This window comes from Tenebrio molitor, chromosome 5 (assembly GCF_963966145.1).
Source record: "Tenebrio molitor chromosome 5, icTenMoli1.1, whole genome shotgun sequence".
In the NCBI taxonomy this organism is placed as follows: domain Eukaryota; kingdom Metazoa; phylum Arthropoda; class Insecta; order Coleoptera; family Tenebrionidae; genus Tenebrio; species Tenebrio molitor.
In genome coordinates this window covers 21,591,159-21,615,455 of record NC_091050.1, presented here as the reverse complement: position 1 = coordinate 21,615,455, position 24,297 = coordinate 21,591,159, and the positions used below count along the sequence as shown (strand labels likewise).

At 33.9% G+C, this 24,297-nt stretch overlaps 2 protein-coding genes and 1 long non-coding RNA gene across 3 annotated transcripts in view; 1 reads left to right on the top strand and 2 right to left on the bottom strand.

Annotated features, from left to right (window-relative positions):
- LOC138130162 (uncharacterized) overlaps nucleotides 1-24,297 on the top strand; it is a 306,106-nt gene that overhangs the window by 167,614 nt on the left and 114,195 nt on the right. The window contains exon 3 of the mRNA XM_069046556.1: nucleotides 18,178-18,235. Within this exon, the coding sequence (XP_068902657.1) occupies nucleotides 18,183-18,235 (53 nt within the window). The 5' untranslated portion in view covers nucleotides 18,178-18,182. The remainder of the gene's footprint in view (nucleotides 1-18,177; nucleotides 18,236-24,297) is intronic.
- Nucleotides 1,778-4,307, bottom strand: LOC138131750 (uncharacterized). Its single transcript, XM_069048937.1, has 5 exons — nucleotides 3,417-4,307; nucleotides 3,062-3,346; nucleotides 2,802-3,009; nucleotides 2,389-2,747; nucleotides 1,778-2,328 (listed from the first exon to the last, which is right to left on the bottom strand). The coding sequence occupies exons 1-5, from the start codon at nucleotides 3,528-3,530 to the stop codon at nucleotides 1,840-1,842; spliced, it is 1,455 nt and encodes a 484-aa protein (XP_068905038.1). The 5' UTR covers nucleotides 3,531-4,307; the 3' UTR covers nucleotides 1,778-1,839.
- Nucleotides 7,369-8,438, bottom strand: LOC138131792 (uncharacterized). Its single transcript, XR_011159900.1, has 2 exons — nucleotides 8,036-8,438; nucleotides 7,369-7,979 (listed from the first exon to the last, which is right to left on the bottom strand). It is a non-coding gene; the product is annotated as an uncharacterized lncRNA (long non-coding RNA).

Sequence of the window (24,297 nt, the reverse complement as noted above, 5' to 3'; positions counted from 1 at the left end):
CTATTTAACTTTAAATAGACCTTTGCATGTGTTTCAACAGTTTCGGTAACATCAAAAATTATTTTGGTTTAAGAACGGTTCCTATATGAATGAGCGAGTCGTCGCTATCCCGTAAACCGTAGGTCCAGTAGCGCTGCAATTCGCGCATTCAAAGTTAGGTTATTTATTGCGATTTTTTCGGTTTTAAAATAAAGTGAATAATGTTCACTAACTGGCTCCATTTGCAGCTTATTGCATTTGTACCGATTTCATGGTTGGTGAAATTTTTCAGCGTCAATCATTTAACTCTGTTTCCGTTTATTTTTGTTGTCGATGCTTTTCCCGTTACAAGTTCGTAGCACTCGGCTTGTATACAGTGTACACAATGTAATTGATGACATGCCTCGTCGGGGAAACAATTGAAGGATCCTTGAATCCGGGTTTTGGATTATGAAAACAAGATGATGTAGTGGGCGTTGTGGTTTTTTCATTGTTTTCTAACACATCCACCCACCACCAAATTCAATCCAAATTACATCAGCGCTGGTTTTTGTTAAAAAAATCCTCACATTATGTTGCAATAATATCGTTTCAAATTTGTGACGACGGTAATTAAAACTGAGTTACCAATAACATTTTTATTGGATGAGAATTTATCTGTTTTCGGCTAAATAATTGCATTTTTGAAATACAAATCATATTCTACACGTTTGTGGTGACCATTTGCGTCATACCATATTAAACACTAATATGCTGCGATTGTGGTGTTTTTTCAATAACAACGTGCGTCATTTACGTTCTAATCGATGTGACAGTTAATGTTTTTTCGAATGAATTTGCTGCGAAAAATCCAAAGAGTAAATTTTTTTTTTTTTTTAATTTTATAAATCGATACTTATTCTTACTTCACAAAAATACTTTCAAATATCATGTGTATACATGTGTTTGCATACTTAAGAAAATATGGTAATTGTTCACTTTAACTACTTCTGGAATTTTCGCGTGTTTTCTGGCTAGACAGCTTGAGGGCGTTCTCCTACATCGTTTTGCACCACTCAAACCTTGTGCAAATGAATTTTCCTTCCCCTTTAGTTATACTATGACATTGGCGCGACCTTGACGCGACCTTGAAACACAACAAGAAAGGAAAAAAAGGCATTTGCACAAGGTTTGAATGGTGGGAAACGATCTAGGAGGACGTCCTAAGGATGTCTAGCCAGAAAAAACGCGAAAATTCCAGAAGTAGTTAAAGTGAACAATTACCGAAAATATATTATCTTCAAGCGGTCGAAAATCGTGCCTTTGTGTATCTCTATAGAAAGAAACAGTTGAAGTGGCTTTTTTTTGTAACCGGACTTGAAATCCAAGGAGTTGAAATGTCCAAAGGCGGCTCGACCGAGCCAAATGTAAGCTCATTTGAAGTATTTCTCACGATTTATTTATCAACTATAACCCAATATTCAACCGGTGCCACTGCGGTGTAACACGAGTCGCCCATGTTCATAGATGACAGATGTCAAAATCAAAAATAGCTAGATGGCCGTTCAACGTTAAAAAGTAAACTTTAGACTTTAGCCGATTTTACTAGTAAGTATTACTGAAGCTTCTAATACTAATAATTAGGGCCCGGATTTTAGGCAATTAAAAAGTCGGAAATAGGTGCCTAAAATAGTCCCTTAAACTACTGCAAATAGTCCCTTAAAAACTGAAAATAAGCCATACTAGGTCCTTAAAGTTGTGGTTAATTAAATTAAAAAATGTGTTTTTAAAGTTTTAAATAGGTACACACAACAAGATATTTACTAATTATTTTTTATTAATTAATATACAATACTACAAGTTTGTTAGTTATTTACATTGTTACGTATTTACATTGCATACAAGATATTGCTCTAAATTTTCTACTTTAAAACATTGTCGGTTATCCACCAAAATGGACTTATATTTTGAAAAACTTCTTTCTACCTCGCAAGAGGTAATGGGCGCAAATTTGTAATAAATTTCTTCCATTTTGGTGTCATGTTCCGGCACATCTTCACCTCTAAAAATTCTTGCCAATTCTAGAAGAAATTTGTATCCAGGATTTTTTTCAGTAACATCTTCAAGTTTTTTTAATGCTACTGCTGCTACAGGGCCTGGAGATTTTTTTAGGGAGGTAAATACGTTTTCAACAATTTTGATTGAATCGGTTAAAGGTAACCCATTTTTTTCCAATTGAGTAATACTTTCGCAGATTATTTTAAAATTACTGCGAACATAAATTAATTGGTTTTTTATTCCGGGTTTCTTCATTATAGACTGTGCTTTTTGAATAGCAACAGCAGAACTTCCATCAAAGGACATGACAACCTGTGAGTAGTTAAAAACAGTTTAACAATCAATTAATTTGCTTATCTTTTATATACTTACTTCTTTAATGGAATCAAAGTGTTCGCTGTAAAACATAGCAGCCTGAAGCCATGTTCCCCATCGTGTTAAAATTGGCTGTGGAGGCAGTGGCATTTCTTTTAGTTTTTCTTTGTACATTTCAACTCTCAAAGGTGCCTTAACGAAAATTTTTTTCACGTTCGAAATTAAATTATCCACATCTTCATATTGATAGCGATTTTTTTCAGCCACTAGATTTAAAGCATGCGCTAAGCATGTGACATGCACAATTTTTGGATAAAACACCTTAAGGTGTCTACCAGATTTTATCATATATGGTGCTCCATCCGTTACAAACAAAAGAAACTTTTCAGCAACAACTCTGGTACTCCACAAGATTTCTACGCATAGAAATTTTAAATCAAAATAAATTTAAAAAAGTGAAAAACCCTTACCTAAAGATTGATTTACGAATCTAGCTATTGTCTCATGATTTGTTCTTTCTAATTGTTTAGACGCCAAAAGATAAGATTTTCCAGGTTCATCTTCTGAAAGTTTCCCAACCAGACAATTCGCCACATATCGCCCAAGTGCATCTGTTGTTTCGTCAACTGAAACCCATATGTTAAAAGGATCCAGCTCATTCCGAATGCGGTCAATAGTCTAAAAGTGAAAATAATTTTAAATTAAATATTAAAAGATAGTATGTTCATACATCTTTGTAGCATTTTGGTAAATAATTTTTCCGTAAAGTAGACTCATCCGGAATTTTTCTACCACAATATTTTGTCAGAAAATTCTGAAACGCAGGATTTTGTAGTTTGTGCCATGGTATATTGGCAGCTAAAAAGACGTTACAAAGTTCCATATTGAATGTACTATTTGCCGATTCCTCCAAGTTCTGTGTCAGCAACGTTTGCCGAAGCGGTGTCATAATGTTCTCTTTATGGATGGCCGTTTGCTCATGCTGTTGCAAGTGACATTTTTTTTCGCATATAAACTACAAAAAATAAAATTTTCAAATAAGTAAAAAATATAAAATGACATATTTTTAATTATGCTTAACTTACCAGTTTACCACAAGCTTTACAAAACATTTCTCGGGTTGATTTTATTTCATATAAATCTTTCTTGCTTGTCCACTGTAATATTTTTTCGCGTAAACTAATTTTTTGTTTCGGCATTATGTTCACTTTAAACAGGTTCACAAGAAACACGACCACTGCACGGAGATAAAGTAAACGAGAAATGACAAATTTGTAATGCTTATATTTACGTCTCCCACCAAATTTCAGAGGAGATGGTTAATTTTATATTTCTTAAATTTTTAGAAAATGACACCCTTAAGGTTTCTCTTATTGTTTCACTTCGGGATTTTAATTTTCGTTTTTATGGCAAGGACCATTTTATAAACGTTAAAGCTTCTAACAATACCTAAGTATCAGAAAACATTAGACCGCGTATACCTGCACCCCTTCGAACAGAGGCAAACAGATAAACTCTGTAATTTATGCCAGTCCAGTCTAATGGTTTGTGGTACTTAGGTATTGTCGGAGTATTTACCGCTGACATCATGGTCCCAACCGTAAAAGCGAAAAAGTAATTCCTGTATTGTACTGCACTTTGTACATTTCAGTAATTACATCTCCTTAAATTTTAAAATCATAAAGCATTGTAAATTTTATTGAGGTACCACTTTTACATTTTCAATACCGTAAACTTCCCAGAATTCGAAAATTGGGAAAAAACCGCAAAAATGAAATTGATTTTTGGTCATTTTAGGCATGTTCAGGCAGTTAAAAGGTAAAATAGGTATTTAAAGGGCATTTTAGGCCGAATAGGCAGAATCAAATATGGCTCTAATTACTCTAATTAAGCCAGAAATCATTTATAGACAAGTTTCATACATGTGCCTTAAAAAATAAAAATAGTCCATTTTGCCTAAAATCCGGGCCCTACTAATAATATTGCAACAAGAGAACTAGGAATTACTGGTGCCTTAAAAATAGAACATTGTAAGTTTGAAAATTGTCATTTTACTGTAAATGCAGCAAAGGAAAATAAATGAGTTCACGTCCGATTTTTTTTTTGTGAACCGCTTGAAGGTAAAATCATAGATATATGTATATCATTGAAAGTAGAAGTTCTTTTTGTGCTTCGCCCAGTTGCGACCTCGTCTCAGGGCCTGATTTCAAGTTGACTTGTGACGGTCGCACTTGTTGTTGTCATGGTAACGTCGCAAGAGAGAAAGATGACGCATATTGGTAATTAATGTGTAGGACAAAGATAGCTACACATTTGCGCTGCACCACCTATTTGCGACCATGACTTGAAATCGGACCCTTAGTCTTCAATCTCTGAGCTTAGCACAAAAAGAGTCACTTCTACTCTTAATGATATAAACGAAATAATTCACACCTTCGCTTCTTAAAAATGTAAAAAATAAATCCAGGACATCATCTGTAGTGTGTAGTGTAGTTAATAATAATTAGTCTAATAATTAACAATTAATAACAACTGATAACTTGATAAAAATATCAAAACTAAGGATTATAGTCAATATACTCGGAAATACGTACTACGTAGAGAATTCAGTGTTAATTAAAATTACAGCATAGTGCGAACGAACCGTTTCGTTGCTGCAATAAGCTCCTTCGAATGCTATACGATACAAGTAACTGTTCTTAACGGGATTGGTAGAAGTGCGGTAATTATCCTTGCCTAGTTGAACATAATTTCGGGACATTATTGTGGCCGTTCAGGGTTGGTCTAACTAAGCCCGATCATCATCCTTCCTAAACATCATACCTCGCCGTTCCTTATCCGGATTAAAATAAAAACAATATTTCCTGGGGATGGATAGATCCCACCCGAAACTGGTCGAAATGTAGGTCAGGACGTCCCCTCCGATACATTCGGATTGCGTGCGACTTGTTTCTTCGCCTCTCCTTCGGTTTGATTTCGAAAGTTCAAGAACATCGTCTCGGTCGAGTTCCCGGCGCCTCCACCTTTTTTCAATATCGAACTAGCGCCAACGAAGATGCCCCCACTACAACAGGTTGATGTTGTGGAATTCGAGATTATATTTTTCTGATATTCAGCGAATATTCGTTGATAGCTATAGAGATTCATTCCTGTGAAAAATGTTGACGGTGCATTTTCATTAATTCGGTGCGTTTGAGATCCGGATCTTGCCTTGATGTTTGAGAGGATAATTTCGAATGGGGGAAGACGAAAAAATGGAGTCCTTCGAATTCGAGATTATAAACGCACCGGTGATTTGATTTTGGAGAAAAAATAAACTTAATATGAGAAAACAAAATTGATTCTTTCTTATTTGGTGCATTCTACATTTTTCATTGAAATTCGAGTTGGTAACCGGAAACTGAAAACTTTTTCTAGTCAGCTCTATTTTTTTTTATATATTTCTTAAATGCTCTTCTGGTACCAGTAACACGGAGGTTTTTGTATTATCTATTTTTAATTACTTTTGGAAACTAATAATGATTTGAATTTCTGTTGCAACTTCCTTATGTTGCAGACGTAATAATTTCAGTCGATAAAAATATTTTTCCTTAATAAAAATATTCATATTTTGAACGGAAACTAAAGTTAAAATTAAATTTGAAAGCGACGTCTCGTCTCATTGAAATTCTTGTCGAATAATTGTACACAGCTGCTCGCAAACGAGAAACAGAATTTTTTTATCTGTGTACTTGTAGATTTAAACTGCAATTAAAAAATCGGTCTTACATAATTAATCGCTGGAATGTCAGCTGGCGTCGTTTCAGGGCGCAAATAAGCAGACATTTCAATTAAATCTCTAGTATGCTTAGCTTGGAAAATAGTTTCGTGTTCATGGCCCCGTAATTGTTTCTAGGTTTAACGCGATAAATCTGACAACAGTTTGGTTAATGCATAATAATGCAATGCAATAAACTCACCGTCGTTACGCCGCATTTCTGTTCTCCAAACAGGAACAATACCATAATCCAGACGTTGTATGTACTTGTGTATAAATATACGCTGTGTTTACATTGGGCAACGTACATTGAAAAACTAAACAACAATTAATCGAGAAATGTTTGTTTTATTAAAAGACAGTAAGTGGAAACGTAAACCTTGAATGTTGGATAGAAGTGCGCTTTTTACTTTTTTGAAGAATAATGTTTGAAATGGATCCGGAGCAACTGGAAGGCTGATCTAAATTTGTAGTGATCTCATTACACTTTTAGACTGCACTAATTCTTAAATAAGAAATTATTACAGAAAACATGTAATTGTTTTGTAAAAGTCTTGAGACTTTGCATGTAATAGCTATTTACAATCGAGTGTGGGAAGTTACATTTTGCAGCGCGAAGTTTAATTTGAAACACGACGCGCAGTGGAGTATTCCATAAACTGAGCGTGGCAAAATGTTTCACACACAAGGTATGTATAATGCTTTTTGGCCGACGTTGTTTAATTTAAAATGTTAAAAACAATTACTACTTTTCGAATTTTAATGGAACGCACCCAAGAATTGTCAAATGTAAGGTAGAACCGACAGATGGCGCTGCTATTTTCATTTCTTTACAGTGGCTTAGTTGACACACCGTTCCATGGAGTAAATAGTGTAAAATATTGAAGAAAATTAAGCAAGTTTATTGATATTGACCCCGATTTTTCAGGAACGAGAACTAAAATAACGATTGATTATTCTAGTTTGTGAAGGCATGACCAACTTCATTCATATTCACTTCGCTTCTATATGGCCGTCTCAATTTAGCAAAAATTTGTTCCCGCAAAGTAGTCCATGAAACGTGCATCCTGTGTCGCCATCTTCCGTCAAGTTGACAACTTATTCATTCTAAAGTTTAAATAAATTTGGGACTGTTTAGTTGTTTTTTTAACAAAATGGGCAGAAAGTGTTTTATTTGTGGAAATTTGAAGCCTTTTTTCCAATTTCCAAGCGATCCTGATCAGAGAAACAAATGGTTAAAGTCTCTTAAAAGATCTTGTAGTATTTTTTGAATAATAAAATTTCTTATAGAAGGTAGGTAGTTTATTAAATGGTATTATAGATCTCAACAAAATTACAGATCATCTTCAAAAAAAGTGACACTCACTAAAGATGCTGTCCCATTCCTATTTGTAAGAATTCAGATCCAAAATATACAACATGCAAAATGTTTTTTTTAGTTATTTTAGAACCCTGTTGTTGTTTGTACGAATTCATATCCTGACCCAGTCCCCAGATGAAAATGAACCTACTTCTTCCCTGAAAACCAATACATATACAATACATATTTGTCAAAGTGATCTTTTATGTCACTTTTATCCACCATCATACTAGGATCTTTATTAAGATTAATAGCCCTTCAAAATTGGAGTCAATTGCTGTATTCCAGTGATTCATTTGTAGGCATTATTGAGAATTGCAAATATAGTACAAAAACTGTTAGGTACCATTTCTACAATATGAGAAACCATGTATTCATTTGCATGACTTGCTGTATGATCACCTCCTTCAAAATTCAGAGTTTTCCTGTGCAGACCACAAAGCTGCAGTATGCAATGTTATTATTAAAACGGCTGCGAAACCAATCCTTAGTAATATTTGTGTAGAATAAACGGATTCTTTGAAGACTAAGCTTGAACAGTAAACCACTGAGCTGAAAAGTTTTGAAGTTATAAATAGTGCTCTTACCTTTAAAAATGTGTTTTGTTTGTGTTGTCAGGGGTGTTGTCATCTAGTTAAATTAAACCCAACATTTTCGTCTTCCTGTTTTTTTTAATGGGCTGATAATAGTAATAACCTGTAATAACATAAAAATGAGGCCATTGACCTTGACGTTAATTAATTGACGTTAATGTCAAATTCATTTGTAGTTTGGTTGTTTGTTGAGGAGATGTCGCTAGTAGATGTCCATCAAATGGGAACATTTGATTGCATGTAAAATTCAAAATTGAAACGGCCATATAGAAGCGAAGCGGATATGGATGAAGTTGGTCATGGTGAAGGCAGATTTTTATGTGAATAACTCATTTTCAAATTTTATTGAAATCAAAATTCATCAATTAAAAAAATGTTTTTTTCTCCAACAGTCTTAAAAGAGGTTAGTTTTAATATCGTTTTCTGTCACTAAAGTTGATGTTTTTGTAACTGTACAAAAATGTTATATGTTACTAAGGCAACACTTTTACCTCCTAGGATTAAAAGTATGTACATAGTTACTTTTAATCCTAAGCGCTTAAATTTTTTTACTTATACAACGTGTAACAGAAATACAGAAATAAGTACATTAATTTTAACTGGTAATAGAACTCGTCAAAAGGAACAACTTTTCTATCTACCATTTTGCCGAAAAACGATGTTTAATTCCAAAAAAAAATTGGAGAGATTTTTCACTAAAATAACCCTACGCCACTAAATACTGCAATGGCTAATTGAGATCAGCGCTAATATGAAAAAAACGTCCATTTTCATCCAGAAAACGTGTTTTAACGCAGAAATCGAAATTCAAAGAAATCTACCCGTATAGCAAAAAATCCACTTCGTAAAAATCTGGTTGTTTCACGTTTTTAGGTAGCTTAGTTTTGGAGATATGAACGGTTTTAGGAAAATCTTTCCTATTTTTTAAGCCACTACGCAACGTTTTTCGCCAAAATGGCAGAGAGAAAAGTTGTTCCTTTTGATGAGTTCTATTACCAGTTAAAATTAATGCACCTATTTCAGAAACACCCTGTATATGTTGACTGTAGATTAGTTTTTCATCGACTGACATCAGTTAAGAATGGAGCTTTTGTTTGTTGATAATTTGCTAATATCATGGAAGTCTAAGTTTGATTAAATTTATTTCAACTAAACACCGAGCATTTGGTGTTTTTCCAGTATTTTGTGGTTCCGTGTTAAGATTTTAGATGGTTAGCAAAGTGTGAAAGTCGTGATGGTTTGATAAATTTTTCTTGGGGACCAAACGAGACAAGGTGAAATTTCGCTCACATCCGCAGCCGAATGCAATTAAGTGCAACCTAATAACGGAGCAATTGGGCGTTCGAACCCTTCATCCGTGCAAACACGACGATAGATACATATCCGTATCGGTCTGAAGCCAACCTGGTGTATAATACACAATTTCATTTCACTTAGGAAAGCATCAACCTGTTAAATGTAGCGTGGGGGCCCACGGCCGTCGGGACTTCAATTACCCGAAACTACGACAAAGACAACTCTTTCTGGAGGCGACGTCTCCGTCTTTCGACGAATTCAAATGGCAAAATCACCACCTAATTGAATCCCGTTCGGTTTGTATCGAAAACGGCGCCGGCCGATTTTTTCCAATTTGTTTTAATAATTCCGGGCGGATGCGAGAAAATTAAGTTGAATAACGCTTCGAAAAATGTGGCACCGTCGTTGGCGGTGCTCGTGAATTATAACCGGTGGCTTTGCTTGAACGCACTTTCCAATAAACACAGACGGGCGAAGTAGTTATAAATCAAGAAAATTGGGAGGAATTTTCTTCCGTGTGGAGCGCCCCGCGGCGGAAGTCGCTCCGAGACGTCCCTCCGTTCTGTCTCCCGATCCGCAGGAGCGTATTAAAATATTTTTAAATTTACATATTCCAGGAACTTGTTGATTTTGAAGTGTTTTCAAGCGGCAAGAAATCTGAAAGGGGATATATCTTCAGCCAAATATATTGTCTACCGAAACAGAAATCTGGAGTTTTAGAAATAATTAAAATGTAGCTTTTTGAGAAAGGTTCAGATTTCAAGCACTTTCAGGTAAATTATAAAAAGCTCTTGTTTCTTTTATTATTTAAAAAACACATACCTACACAAGACATGTTTAGATTTTTTTTTACAAACTCTATTTATTTATATTTAGACAACTTTAATTATTGTAGAAATTTAAAATAAAGCAATTAAACAGCGCAATAAATAAAATTTTACAAGCGGAAGCCTATGCAAAATAAAATGAGAGTTGTTCATACAATTAGTCTAAATTGCAACCATGTGTCAAACCTTAAACATCAAATTAGAGTTTATGCAATAACAGTAAAAATCTTCGAATTGCATGTGTTTTTACTAATTACATGTTGGTGACAATTTCAAATGCCGCAGAAGTACAAACTGGCATGGCATGACAGAAGAGAACACAGTTGACAAAAGTGAAAAGTGTAACAAAAAATAAAACTAGAGCATAAAATTTTCTCCAAAAATTCCAATATCCTCAGTTGTACGAGAAGTGCTCCCATCATGTTGAAAGCACCCATTTTTGAAGTTTGTCATTGTGCAGTTGGTTTAGTAAGTCGTAAATTCCAACTTAACACCTGCGTGCATTTAGATTTCTGTCAAAAAATATTAAATCAGTTGAGGATGCAAAGGAACTTCATGGACAATGCATGGGTTTCCAGCAAACCATATTTGCGTATTCTGTGAGTTGTTATATCCTGAACCAGAATTTTTTACGGATGAATCCTGATAGATAAAACCAGGATTCATCTGTAAAAAAGGTTTCATCCACTTAAATCATAGTTCATAAGATTCTTACTAAATCGCTCATAAATAACGAGCCCGTCTGTTGTGGTCAGCAACAATTCATCGACGACTTGTATCTTGAATGGGACTTTAAGATCGTCCTTTATTCGTAATATTCTATAGGTACCATAAGAGAGGCCTGTTGCTTGGGACGAATGTCGCTGTGATTTTGTAGGTTCATCTTTTATCACTTGCTGAACATTTTCAACAACTTCCTATATTTTAGTTGTCGGTCTACTGCTACCTTTTCTGCAATTTACACTTCCAGTTTATCTGAATAGTTGTACTGTATTACGCAAAACTTGTTAAAAATCAGTCTCCACAAAACCGCATTTTGAATAAATTTACTTACCGTTCTAGAACACCAAAATTACTTACCGTCGAGTTTATCGTTAGCAACAAATAAACCCAACTTACCGTCTTGGAAGCAGACGTAGTAGTCAAGCAAATAGAGTACAATCACGCAATTTTTTTTAAGCTGTCTCAGTAATTTTACATTTTACATATATATTTCCAGCTAAGTTCACACAAGAAATGAAGATTATTATCATGCTATGCTACCTTTTTGCATACTGTCTATTTTACATTTATATATTTTGTTTCCTTTACTTTTGGAAACAATTCTTTGGGTCATCTGGAACTGTAATGTTTTTACTTACTTTTTTACGTGCTCTGATAAGAACGTATATTAACTGTAGAATTTTATCTTTCATCACAATACGATTAATCTGTTTTTAATGTTAACGTCCAATTTTACGTAATGTGATGATTTGCTCTGTCCGAATTTATTATTTCAGAAGCACCTACATCTTCAGTACTGATATTCTGACTTGATTCTGCTGCATAGTCTTATGGTGATTGTAAAACGGAGTAATTTTGATCATTTAATTAGAGTTTTTCCTGAACCCGTTTCTAAATGCCAGTATGTACTATTACAAATACTACTAACACTAAGATGTTTCATTAAAATAGAACTATTTGAATTTTGGTTGGGTATAAAAAATATATGTAGTAAGATTATTTTTTAAAACACAAGATAAGCCAGAGGTACTTACTTCTCCTTTAAATTCATTAATAGTGTCATCAATTGTCAAAAATAAATTTTCACCAAACACCGCATCACCATTGTTAACACTGTTCTCTTTTCTTTACTATATCTTCTGCATTATTTCCTTTTCGTTATAAGTTTTATTTTTTCCACATTTTCACCTCTGAATCTGAATGTTTCATTATTTGAATTTTTTAATTATTTTCTTCATATCTAGAGTTATATTCATGGTTCTCACTTATTGTCTTAACTTATCGGTTCTATTTGCTATGTCTGTTCTATGCACATCTACTCATTTTATATTTCTTCTTAGTACATAACATAATATTTAGTTGTTAGCATGACCCAGCCATCTCCCCTTAATTATTGGCTAGTGATCTAAATTTATCTCAGTCATTGAATACTTAAAATTATTTTATTCCAGAAAATGTTTTTATCTAATCCCGTGGGATAAATGATACTTATCCCACTAATTTTGAGTGGGATAAGAACTTCATTACCTCACGCATTTTCATTACCTCACTCAGTGGGATAAGTAAATTCTTATCCCACTGAGTGCGGTAATGAAACTCATTTATTTCAATGGAGAAAATCAATAGATAAGATTAATTTTTTTAATTTGTAATTTGTAGAAAAAAATTTGTATATAACACGTGGATTATATAACGGTATTAGGCCGATATGGGTTATATAACTGACGAGGTTGAGATATTGTAAAATCGAGGCGGAGCCGAGATTTTATAATCAACCGAGTCTGTTATATCCATATCGGTCGTATGTTGTTTTATAGTTTTATTTATACCAATAATACTTAACATTTAAAGATGATTTATTTGTAAGACTAACATTTCTCTTTACTTCAAAAATTAAATTTAGTTGTCATTTGTGCCGTAACCGTAACGACGGCACAAAAATAACGGCCTCGGTCTGATAATTTTGAATAACGGCCTAGATTGTTACAGGTGTCATATCAATCAAGCATTGAGTACTGATAAATCCTTATAACAGTATGGTATAAAGAAAAAGCATATTACAGGAAACTCGTGTGATTACAGATGAACTCGGGCTAACGCCCTCGTCATCTGCAATCTTCACACTCGAGTCCTGTAATATTGCTTTTATCACATATTATATCCCAAGTGCAAAATTTTTTTTCGGAAATTTTTTTTGCTAATGAACGAAAACATCCATAAATGAGGGGTGTACGGCTGATTATTTCCTGAATAGAATGCAAACAAACGCATTGTTTCCAATCCTTTTTATTCAAAATATATGTTTTTTTAAATCAGGTACCCACATTTTTTATCGGATTATTGCACAGTGTACATTTTAGAGAAATTTTATCGGGTTATTTTTTTTTCTCGTTTTGATTGGTCAATATTTGTCACGCAATTGGTTGCTAGACACATGAAGGAAATAATCCCAGTAATTATGTAAATAACTATTATATCCTAATTTTTTATTTGACTGACGATTTCCGAAAATTTGAAATATCACAGTATGATAGTCTGTTGTTAACTTTCAGATGAATGCTGGTGAGCACTAAATACTCCACAGATTAAAACAAAAGTAAACATTGTTACGATTAATTTCAATTGCGTTACTCTTTAAATCGTAAATATTTATTATAACCGAATAAAATTTTATTGAGCACTTTATTTGTATTTTATTACACTCTATGCCACCCTGAAATCCAATTTAAATATGGTAGATTTAATTTATTTTATAACATTTTAGCTTTTAATAATTAAATTCATAATTTACGTGAAAAATATAAGATACAAACAATTGTACCATACATACCTATATAATATGTATAAATTGTACATATATACTAGTAAATATCTTATTTTCATAAATGATTACTGGTTATTCTTGTTTCTAAAATGAATAATTGTGGTTTATTTTAACTTTTTTCAATATTGCTTCTTCTTCTTCCTCTTTCTGTAGGCATTGCCCGTTCAATTCTCGATCTATCGTTGTTCCTGTGAGATGGATTGCCAGGTGTCCTTCCATCTTTTCGATGGTCTTCCGGTAGGTCTTCTGCCGTGAGGTTTGTAATTTCTGGCTATCTTGGCCAGTTGTTCTGACATTCTCGTTACATGCTGGTTCCTCTCTCTTTTTTACATTCTTCTCTAATTTCACTGCGTCTTTTCCTATCTTGTATCCTATCCTGTTATTTCCATTTCGTTAGTTCGTAGTTTGACACTATTGCTTAATTTATTTTAATTATAAACGAATGGAAGAAACTCTTGCACTAATGGGTGTGCTAAGGTGCTATTCTCCAATTGAAATGAGACCTAAAGTACCTGAGGGTTGACGAAAAGTGATAAGATTTTATTTTGCGTAATAATAAAGAACAAAGTTTTTTTTGTGCTTTGAGGGTAATAGCGATAGCATAAAAAATTACGAAAACACACTTCTCGTTATAATTTACACCATTGGACGTTGTTAATTTTTTGCCGAGCAACGTTTCTTGTCTTCTCAGCCGTTAAATCCTAAACGGATCGTTACACAAATCAGAAAATTAAAAAAATCTATCTTCTGTAATGAAATGTGTTAACACTACAGTTAGTTTTTCTTAAATAGTTACGAAGCTAATTGTAAGTTGCTTTTCAGTCCTTTTTCAATTACCACAATACAAGTTCTTTTCAGGATTTCTTTGGGAACAGTTGGATAAATCAGTTTTTGTTTTGATTTTTTATTTAGTGTCCTGAAGTGGGCTTCACGTTCTAATTAATTACTTGTTATATTTTCAGAGATTTCCGGGTGGTTTCTAGCAATAAAGGTACGAGTAAAGCAACCATTTTTCAACATTGAAGGTGAAGTAACCTTCGAAGGATTATTATCTAACTACAGTCAAATACATACAACATTCTTGTACCATAACTAAAGGTCATAAAACTTAGCAAAGGTTAAACATCGTATAAACTCTATTATTCAGTTGTAGCTTTAAGGATGGTAAACAAATCCTCACATTCTTCTTTATATTTTATGTGCAATATTATTATTTAATCGTTATTATATTGCAACCTCCATGAAATTGGATGATTGAGTATTTTAGTAGTTGAATTATTGCTTTCTTTCTTTAGACTATCCAAAAAATCGTATTCAGAACGTTAGCAAGATGTACAAGTTCCGTTTTGTCTCTAGCAATTTTAAGTGGGAATTTTCGTCGTCGTCTGGTCTAATTTATTACGTTATTATTACGTTCGAGCAAGTTTGTGGCCAATTCGTCTTTATCTGTGTTGTGTTGGCGCATGTTTGTGTTGTTTTTCCCTTCGGTCGCAATTACACGGATGGTGATCTCGACTAATTCTCGGATAGATAAATAGAGATGTCTATAATGATTAGTATGTCGGGGCAATTGGGGGAAAGTTCAAGATTGGCTCGGATCACGGCTCAACTTTTACTGCACATTGACTTTTCTACTTTGTCAATTCAATTCGAAAGGGCTGTTTATCCAACAACATACTGGCGCGCCCTGAAACTTGCACGACCCGTTAATATTTCAGCAGTCGAGATCGCTTCCTGAAATAATTATAATTCATAAGCTCGGAGATATCTGATAACCACAGGCAAAGGATTTATCAGATATAAAGTCCTGAATTATTCCTTAGCTTTGGGGAAATTGAATTCTTCATTTCGTTCCCGGATCCAATCTCCCTTCTTTGTCTTAAACTGTGAGGCCGTTCTTTTCCAGCGGCGGAAGTATTGGAAACTGTTATTGCATTAAACTTAACGAAAACTTTGCTCTTTTATCCGCATCACTCTGGAAATATGTGCGCTATTTCAAAATTTTACTACGTTTGCTTTGTAACAGTGTACTGATTTATTTTCTGCTCCGATGCAAATTTGATTTTGAGCCTCCAGTTAATTCCCACAATTTATTAGAGGAAATTGCTAGAAGGAGGGCGCGTTTAAATTGGAGGAATTTAATTGCTAACATATTAATTTGACGGTAAATTTGTATATTGGGCTTCAAGGCGAATCTTTGAATAGTTACCAATAATCTTGCCAGGCATTTAACTTGGATCTACGGCAATAAAGCAATAATACCGGCAATTATGATTTTATTGGTCTAACAGTATTGCAGAATACTTTACAGAATTCGAGAAATTGATTGCAAAAGTAATTCACGGAGAAATTTAATTTTCCCTGCAACGGTATGTCATGTGACAGATGCTTGTACGTATAATTAAAACCAGATAAGAAACCTAAATACAAATTTCTTAACAATGTTGAAGTGCCATATCTTCAAAAAATAGTAGATTATATCATTAAGAGTAGAAGTGAGTCTTTTTGTGTTAAGTTAATTCTGGCATCTGGATATTGTTTTATTAACCTAATAAAAGTTTGAAATTTTTGTAAACATAGAAATAGGTATTGAGGTCAATGTAAGATTGAGGTAGTAAAACAAGAAAATAAACTAGTCTTTAAGTAATTTGTATATACATATTTAGATCCAAGCAGACCTTCATTTTTTGAACAGTTGTAATAAATTACAAACATATTGAACTGAGATTTCTATGAATAAATTCTGCGCATTTGTAATTGTAAAACATCAGTTTCAAACATCAGTTTCAAACGTCAGTTTCAGTTTGTCTAATAATGAAACTTATTTATCAATTTCTCTTCATACTTCTACAAAAAGTATAGTATTCTACTCGAGGGTATTGGCTATTACTCACTCGTATGAATTACGTCACTCGCCTTCGGCTCGTGACACAAAATCCTCATCATTACCTGCTCGTTGAATAATATACTATTAAAGATCTGTAGCATTTGGAATTTAGAATTTAGTTGGTTATTTTTTTCTTACTTTTAAATAAATTATTAAATTATTTTTCTATAATACTGCAGTACTTGAAGTACGTATCTTCCGCAGATAAGATATGATTTTAGGATTCAACACAAGACGCCAATAAATTGCATGATCTCATCTTTTATGAAACATTCACCGGTAATACATATATTTATGATATTTACAATAATTTATTACATTAGTATATCGCCAATAAATTTACACTTATCTACCTCAATTTTCCTGCGAATGGGGTGATAGCTTGGGGGTCGTTTTATACCACAGATATACTGAACGACGTCTTATTTTCTGAAATATACAGTACAAAGAATTGACAGAAGTAACGTATGAAAATCTCTCTTTTTTTCTCACTGATTAAAAAATTGCCAACAATTATAAAGGATTTTCTCTGCTCCATGATCTTAATTAATTTTTATGTTATTAATTTTACGTTACTCACTTCACCATCCAGCATCTCTCCCAAAATTAGATATTAATTAATTTATAACTTCATTAATGAATATATTGTTGAGGGGCAGGTGTGCAGCTCGTTACAGCAAATTATCATTAAACGCCGTTGTTTTTCTTTGCACGGATCCGTTGTAAAACCCGAAGTATATATTTTTGTAATAAATTGTTGTCGGCTGTAGTAGGAGCCCTAAAAATATAAAAGGTTGCCCTCATAAAAGGTACAAAGGAGCATTAAGAGGATCGTATATTATCAAACGTAAGATGAAAAACTTCCGGCAAGAATTCATAAAATTTTAAATACGGCTATTTTTATACGTCCTAATAACAATTTTATACCTTGAATAAATCAATGTAATCTACTTTAAATTCTATTCGAATCCACCGCGGACGTTTATTCACTCCGGGACGATATCGTCAATTATCGGACCTTTCCTCGCCCTTGTATATTTTCTTTCATAATCCGGAGCGCCGCGACGAACTTGGACCGGTTTCACCGGAATAATCCCACAGTACAGCTTCCATTTTCAATTTTGCCAAAACTTTCCAGACAATATGATTTGATTTAAGAAATCGCATTAGCCGAATGTGTTACTTTCGTTCCTCTCAACACAGTTTCTCTGGAAAGCGTCGCTTAATGTATTTCCATTTTTGCCAAAGTTCACGGTCGCTTGATGCTCCCATGCAGACGTAAACATTTATTCCACGCTTTATTAATTTCATTCCTCTATCCTCACTAACTTTCCACTGAGCGCTCGTAAATATTAATTTAATTAAAGCGACGTAGCGCCCTCGGTTGCATTTTTCGCGAGAACTCTTCTCGCGCTGCACCGAGGCACAGGTAAACGATCGAGTTAAATTTAATTTGATTAAATAATTGAAATCTCGATTTAGGGGGCCCGCCGATGTAATTAAAATTTTTATTTTTTAATGACGCATTAAGAGGCTTAATTCTGTATTTTTTCATTTGGGAAACTGCAATTTGTTTCAGGTGGAATGGCACGAGCTGGCATGGCGCTGAGAAGGGGAACGAGCCATGGAAATGCCGAGTAAGTTTTTTTTTGAATCTCTTCATCGTAAAACAACCCCCGATGCTATTTAATTTATTGGTGAAACATCCGTGTTATTCAATATTACAAGCCGGCGTCAATTCGATGAATTATTCGAATCAATTGCGTGCCAATTGTGGACACGTACGAATATATGGCAGATATGCCATAAACCTGGTGGCGGATATCGAGGGAAAGTTGATGAATATTGATCAGATCAAGGATTCGCCCCCACTGATTGTCTCTTCAAAACCGGGAGAAAGGGAATTTTTGCGCAAATAATCTCTCTAAGAATTCGCGATTGGATTTGATTTTTGAGCCAGGTACCGGAGCACACCAGATTGCAAGCCCTGACCAGCACATAAACCGCATTTTTCAGTCTGGATTTAATTAAACGGGGGCGAGTCTCGTGTCAGGTGGACCGGAAAGTTTTTTCCCCTAATATGTCCGCGGAGAAATCCGAAAGTGGGGCCTTTCTAAATTTACACCCGGAATTGTTCAGCTTGCTTTTATTTCGTGCATTTCATGTAGACAAACAGATTTCGTCTAAATATACCGTCGCTTGTCGTTCACCGCCGTTTTATTACTTTGTACGTACTCCTGACCTGCTAATTGCTTTAAAATGAAGAATTGTCAGAAGTATGTAGTCGATTTTGTGCAGAATTCTGCACTTTTTAGTTCCGTTTGAGAGGGAGTTTGTGTGGTGTGTCCCACTTTATTAAGCAATTTTCGGTATTCAGGCGGCATTCTAAGAAAGTGTAACCATCATTTTATCAGCTGATGAAGGCATTCATGTGTTTCGTTTGGTGTGAGAAATGGATAACACGATTTGAATTTCAAAGTGTCTAGCATACAGGTTGAATAAAAAATGTTCTCTCACCCTCGAGATATTTTCTGGAAAAAATAACAGACAAAATGCAGTGAAAATAAATAACTGCTTGCAACTGTGACATTTAGTTTTTTTAACTTAATTACGCTACTCTATTTACATTCTAAACCGCCTTATTAAATTTTGACATCTAGAAGATTAAATCTGTTGACTATTCTTTCGATACAAAAAAAAAACTGAAAATGAAGCTTTTATGTTGATCAATAACTAATTAACTCGTACTAATTTGTAACGTATAAAAATGTAGAATAGCATCATCTAACTAATATCTATTTTTTATCGAAAAATATAACAGAAAGGAATTCATTTAGCGTTACTGGAACGTTTTTTTTTGTCTGTCTGTCTCTTGTCTGTCTGGTTTTGACGTAAACATCATTAGCATCTTTATTTCAACTAATTAGAATAAAAGTGTTATTTAATGAATACATTTTAGTTGAAATGCTTTTGAAATATTTTTGACTAATGCTTCAAATGCTTATATTTGACTCGGTCGAGCCGCCTGTGAACCCTTCTACTCCTAGGACTCGAAGTATTTCTACTCCGCTCAGAAAAAAATGCCACTAACTGTTTCTATGGAAATACACAAAGGCGCGATTTTCGACCGCTTAAAGATAAAAGATGGTTATCGAAGACTTTTTTGGGGAAAGACCTAATGAAAGTACTGAAATGCTGCGGTTTCAATTTTGAAATTATAACATTAATATTTAATTGTTGTTTGTTTCAAAAAAACTAGGGATTTTTTTGAAAAATTGCATACCTAGGGAATACATTTTTGTTTCTATCATGACTCTATCTTAGAAACTAACTTTTTCTCTTAGCTGTGAAAAAATTAGTATTTTAAGAACATGGCTCACCTAGAATCCTCTTGTAAATTTTCAATAATTCCCTGTGGGATAGCATGTCTAAAACACAAAGAAATATTATTGTAAAAGCGTTATCATTATTTTTGTTATTTCACCAACTGCATCTGTCCAATCACACCATCCTATTGCCAGGAACAAAATTAACGAAAGATATACTATTGCATAGTTTTATTAAAATTTGAACAAGCGTGTTATTACGTGCCGAAAAGTTTTACTACTTGCGGTGAATCCTTTATAAATAATAAATTTGCAAATATGTGATTAAGTGGGGATGGGAACATTGAATTTTGGTAGACATCATTTTCTAAAAAACAAAGTGGTCTAAAATTTCTTCAGGAAAATTCTTTGGCAAAAGTGTAGAAGATTTTTTTCGATTTTCGATTAACGTTTAGGGTATTAAATTTGTGAATACAAAAATGCATATATTTTTTGCATAGCACTAAGAAGAACATTCACGACGAGTTTTAAAAGTTATCAAAATCTAGTGAGCACTGAAAGAGATCTTTACATTTTCTACTCGGTGGACTAAAATCATTTGTATTATGTTTTCAAATATTTTATTCTAACAGTGTCAGTACCTTATTTTCAATTTTACAAGCGTACATAAATTGCATTATTTAGAATCATGTAATTTTTTACAAGTCACAAAAACTCCACGTATTGACAATTATAGAACAGCATTTGTTAACCTTTAGCACTTTTTTCCTGCTTTGCCCTCAATCAATTAACTGTTACCGAAGTGATTCATTTATGAGTAACTCAATATATTTGCAGACATGTCAGTTTTTATCTCTCGTTAGCGTGACCGACTTACCAACTCGATTTTATATGCTGTCATAAACATTCACCTTGGACCGTAAACTCACCACCTTGACATAATCCTGCTCCGGCATTGTTTTCCTTACCTTTCCGACTCATAAAAACATCTTATTTTTTCCCCAGTCACAGTTTATAACTACCCTCAACGTACATTTTTAATTTGGGGGAAATCATTTTCAAACTGTCCATTCAGGGATATTTCGTCCGTGAATATGCGAACGAACTAGAACTCAAAGGATCGTGTGATATAGTGGAATTTTTGCCGAGGCAGATTTGTCCAAACTCCAGGACTCACATCTGCTTTCGGAGGAGAGTTAGTGATCCCTTCCTGCAATAATACCGGAAATCCTCCGAAAATTTGCATGGGTATGAGGGCCGGCAGATGGCGCGAACTGTCCGCACAAACACGATCCTTGTTTAGTTTGCACCTAGCGAACAAAGACGCTGCTGGCGGTAAACATAATCAGGGATTAAAGGACGACGCACGTTTATAAATCCGCCCTTATAGTTGTACCACCAGCATGTCAAAATATTGCCCGCTAAACCCAATAAGTAGGATTTAATTTTGATGGAGTGTGCAGCCGCCTCTAGATTGCAGGGTGGTCAGGCGAACGCTAAATGACCAAGGATTTGCAAGAGATTATGCAACGTGGTCTTAAAGGGGAACTTTGTGTTGCGACTTTTCGAAGATAGGTGGGGGCTTTGCCGGACAAGATTGAAACCAGACCGACAGTACAGTATTGGATTGTAGCTTGCAAAATAAAGAATGCATTCTTTGATAATAAAAGTCATCTAATTTTGGTGATTTTTTTTCAAGATTTCAAATTATTATCTCATTATATTTAGATTGCCCTAAAGCATTACCACCACTATGTTTCGTATTTTATGATTTGTTAGTTAGACTATTTCTTGCACATCTATTTCATTTTCAAAATAAAAGTCGTTCTGTCACTGTCCTATTTTCTTGGAAAAGCACTTAATTTTTTACAGGTTGTTAATCAATGTTCCACACGTACGATTTGTTTTTTGACCGATTAGAAAATGAGATAATCGTAAAAATAAATTCACACTTTTAGTCACGTCACGTTTCGTAGATAAAAATCTACTATACCACTATAGACATCCTTTTCCTTTTATAATTAGAATTTGTATTTAATTAATGATTCATAATGATGTACGAGTATGTAATTATAAAGTAAAACATTGATTAACTTAAATATAGCACAGCTTTTGAAAATAGACTAATTAAATATCATTATTAACAGAAATAAATTAATGGTAATTATTTTTAAGGTAAATAACAATATAATGTATTTTTGACGTTTCGGTTACAAGAGATCAATCAGAAAAGAATATTCCAGCTTCTGCTAGTTTGTTTATTATCCTGTCTCGAAATTATGTCACACGAGGTGTTCAAAGTGAGTGAAATTCTCATTGTCTTTTAGCTTGTTTTTTTTTTACTTAATATGTACTACTGTAAAAGACTTGCTATATTGGACTAAAATCTGCTCGCCTAATAAATTGAAAACACAAACAACGCAAAAAGTGAGGTTAGATTTAAACAGCTGATCCGTAATCTACAATCCGAGGTGCGTTCACAATCGACTCTTCAACGCCTACTTGGACGTTATCCTGTTCTGATTAATGAAATCAAAAATTAAATTCATCAACTGTCATTTTGACATTTTTAACCAAATTACATACCTACGTTGATTACTAAATTAAATCACATTATATATATATATATCAAGTGGTCAGCGTAATTAGTATTTTTGGTTGCGTACAAAATAAATTCAGAAATAACCCTTATGTGACTTGCCCTGTATATAGGGTATTTTTTAAATTTCACCTCGTAGTAGGCGTTGAAGAGGCGATTGTAAACGCAGCACTCGTGTAAAAACGTAAGATTTAAACAACTGTTCCGTGATCCGTAATCCGTATAGTGCATTCACAATCGATTCTTCAACTATGAGGTGAAATAAAAAAAAACACCCGATAAATAGTTTACGAGTCTTTTTTTCTTCTCGAGTGTGAACAAACTTATCCATCATTGATGTTTTTTCGTGGATTGGATAAGAATGTTGATATCAAAACGTACGTTATGATGGTCAACTAGTAGCGATGGCTCTGGCGAAAGCTGTTTTTTTTTCTGGAAGCTTCTAGTCAAATGGACTATATTTTTTTGCCCTATAGAAATAATTCACCATTTATATTTTCTGGTAACTTCTTCTAGAGCTTGGTGAAACAGATTTTGATAGATCGATGCAAAACGGATAATGAACGAATTTCTTCACATTTCACAGCTCTCTGTAAGATGACCACTTATACCTACCATTTTTCAGGAATCGGCAGTTATCGAAATCGTTTTTGTTGAGTTGTCATTAATTCTAACATTTTCTAAATCTTGTAAATTTATCTCGTTGATGGATTTAAACTAAAATTATGACAGTGAACAATTATTATAATGACATACAGCGTTGCCACAATCATTCCGGTAGTTTCCGGGAGGACTATTTACAGCTGGTATAGTCCAATTTTTACCCTTTTGAGGTGACGTTACTATTTCCTTCCTCGCTTTCTCTTTATTGAAACGACAGAAACAGAAAAAAAAAACAAAAAAAAAGGCACGTTTATTTATTGATGGTCACTTTGAGGTTATTTTATGCTCCTGTCAATTTGACAATTTTTAATTTCTTTCACTTATTACATTGATTACAAACATAACCTTTCGAAGCAATTGTCAACCAATTTGAAACATTATAGTTATTTATGATCAATTCAAATTTATTTCTGATCCTAGCTCAAACATACGTGAAGTTACTAAAGTCCATTCAAAAATCAAAAAACCACCAACGTCGCATTTTCCTCGATAATTACTATCGGCAACCCTGTCTAGTGTAAAATTTGGTGAGACTTGTAATTTTGAGGTTAAATGTTTATTAAGTGTCTTGTTTTTCTGGGCATGTTTAAGTAAAAATAATAAGAATCAATAAATAAATGAAACGTGCTGCTAACAAAACAATATGAACGAGATTCAAAGCAATTGAATTTTATTTTGAATCAAATAAATGTCATAATTTACAGTCACCAACATAGTATGAAAAAATATCTACCTAGGGTTTTTTTAATTTTACCAACCTAAAGCAACAGGTGGTGGTTTTTTAATTTTTGAATGGACTTTAGATAATGACGTCATCGCAAAAGGGTATACAATTAATTTAAATTTGAAATAACTCTTTCCACGGTGACTGAAAGAAATATAGTTGCAGTTCGAAGCATGATTGAACATGTCAGTTGAATTATTAGCAGCATCTTGGGCTTGGCATGACCTCTGGTAACATATTCTTACACCATTGCCTAGGGGCCGTTGCATTCTTCACCATTTAACAGATTATCAAAAATTACGTCGTGAACCCCCGATGACCGAAGGAGGATGAGGATCACCATAGTGCCCTGACGCAAGGAGTTATGATATAAAGTGCAATATACCA

Bases quoted from the DNA above. Each gene is read 5' to 3' on its own strand.
- LOC138131750 (XM_069048937.1), bottom strand. From the start codon at position 3,530: ATGCCGAAACAAAAAATTAGTTTACGCGAAAAAATATTACAGTGGACA. The intron at 2,748-2,801 runs GTAAGGGTTTTT...TTCTATGCGTAG, and splicing joins ATTCGTAAATCAATCTTTAG to AAATCTTGTGGAGTACCAGA. The intron at 2,329-2,388 runs GTAAGTATATAA...AACTACTCACAG, and splicing joins ACTTTGATTCCATTAAAGAA to GTTGTCATGTCCTTTGATGG.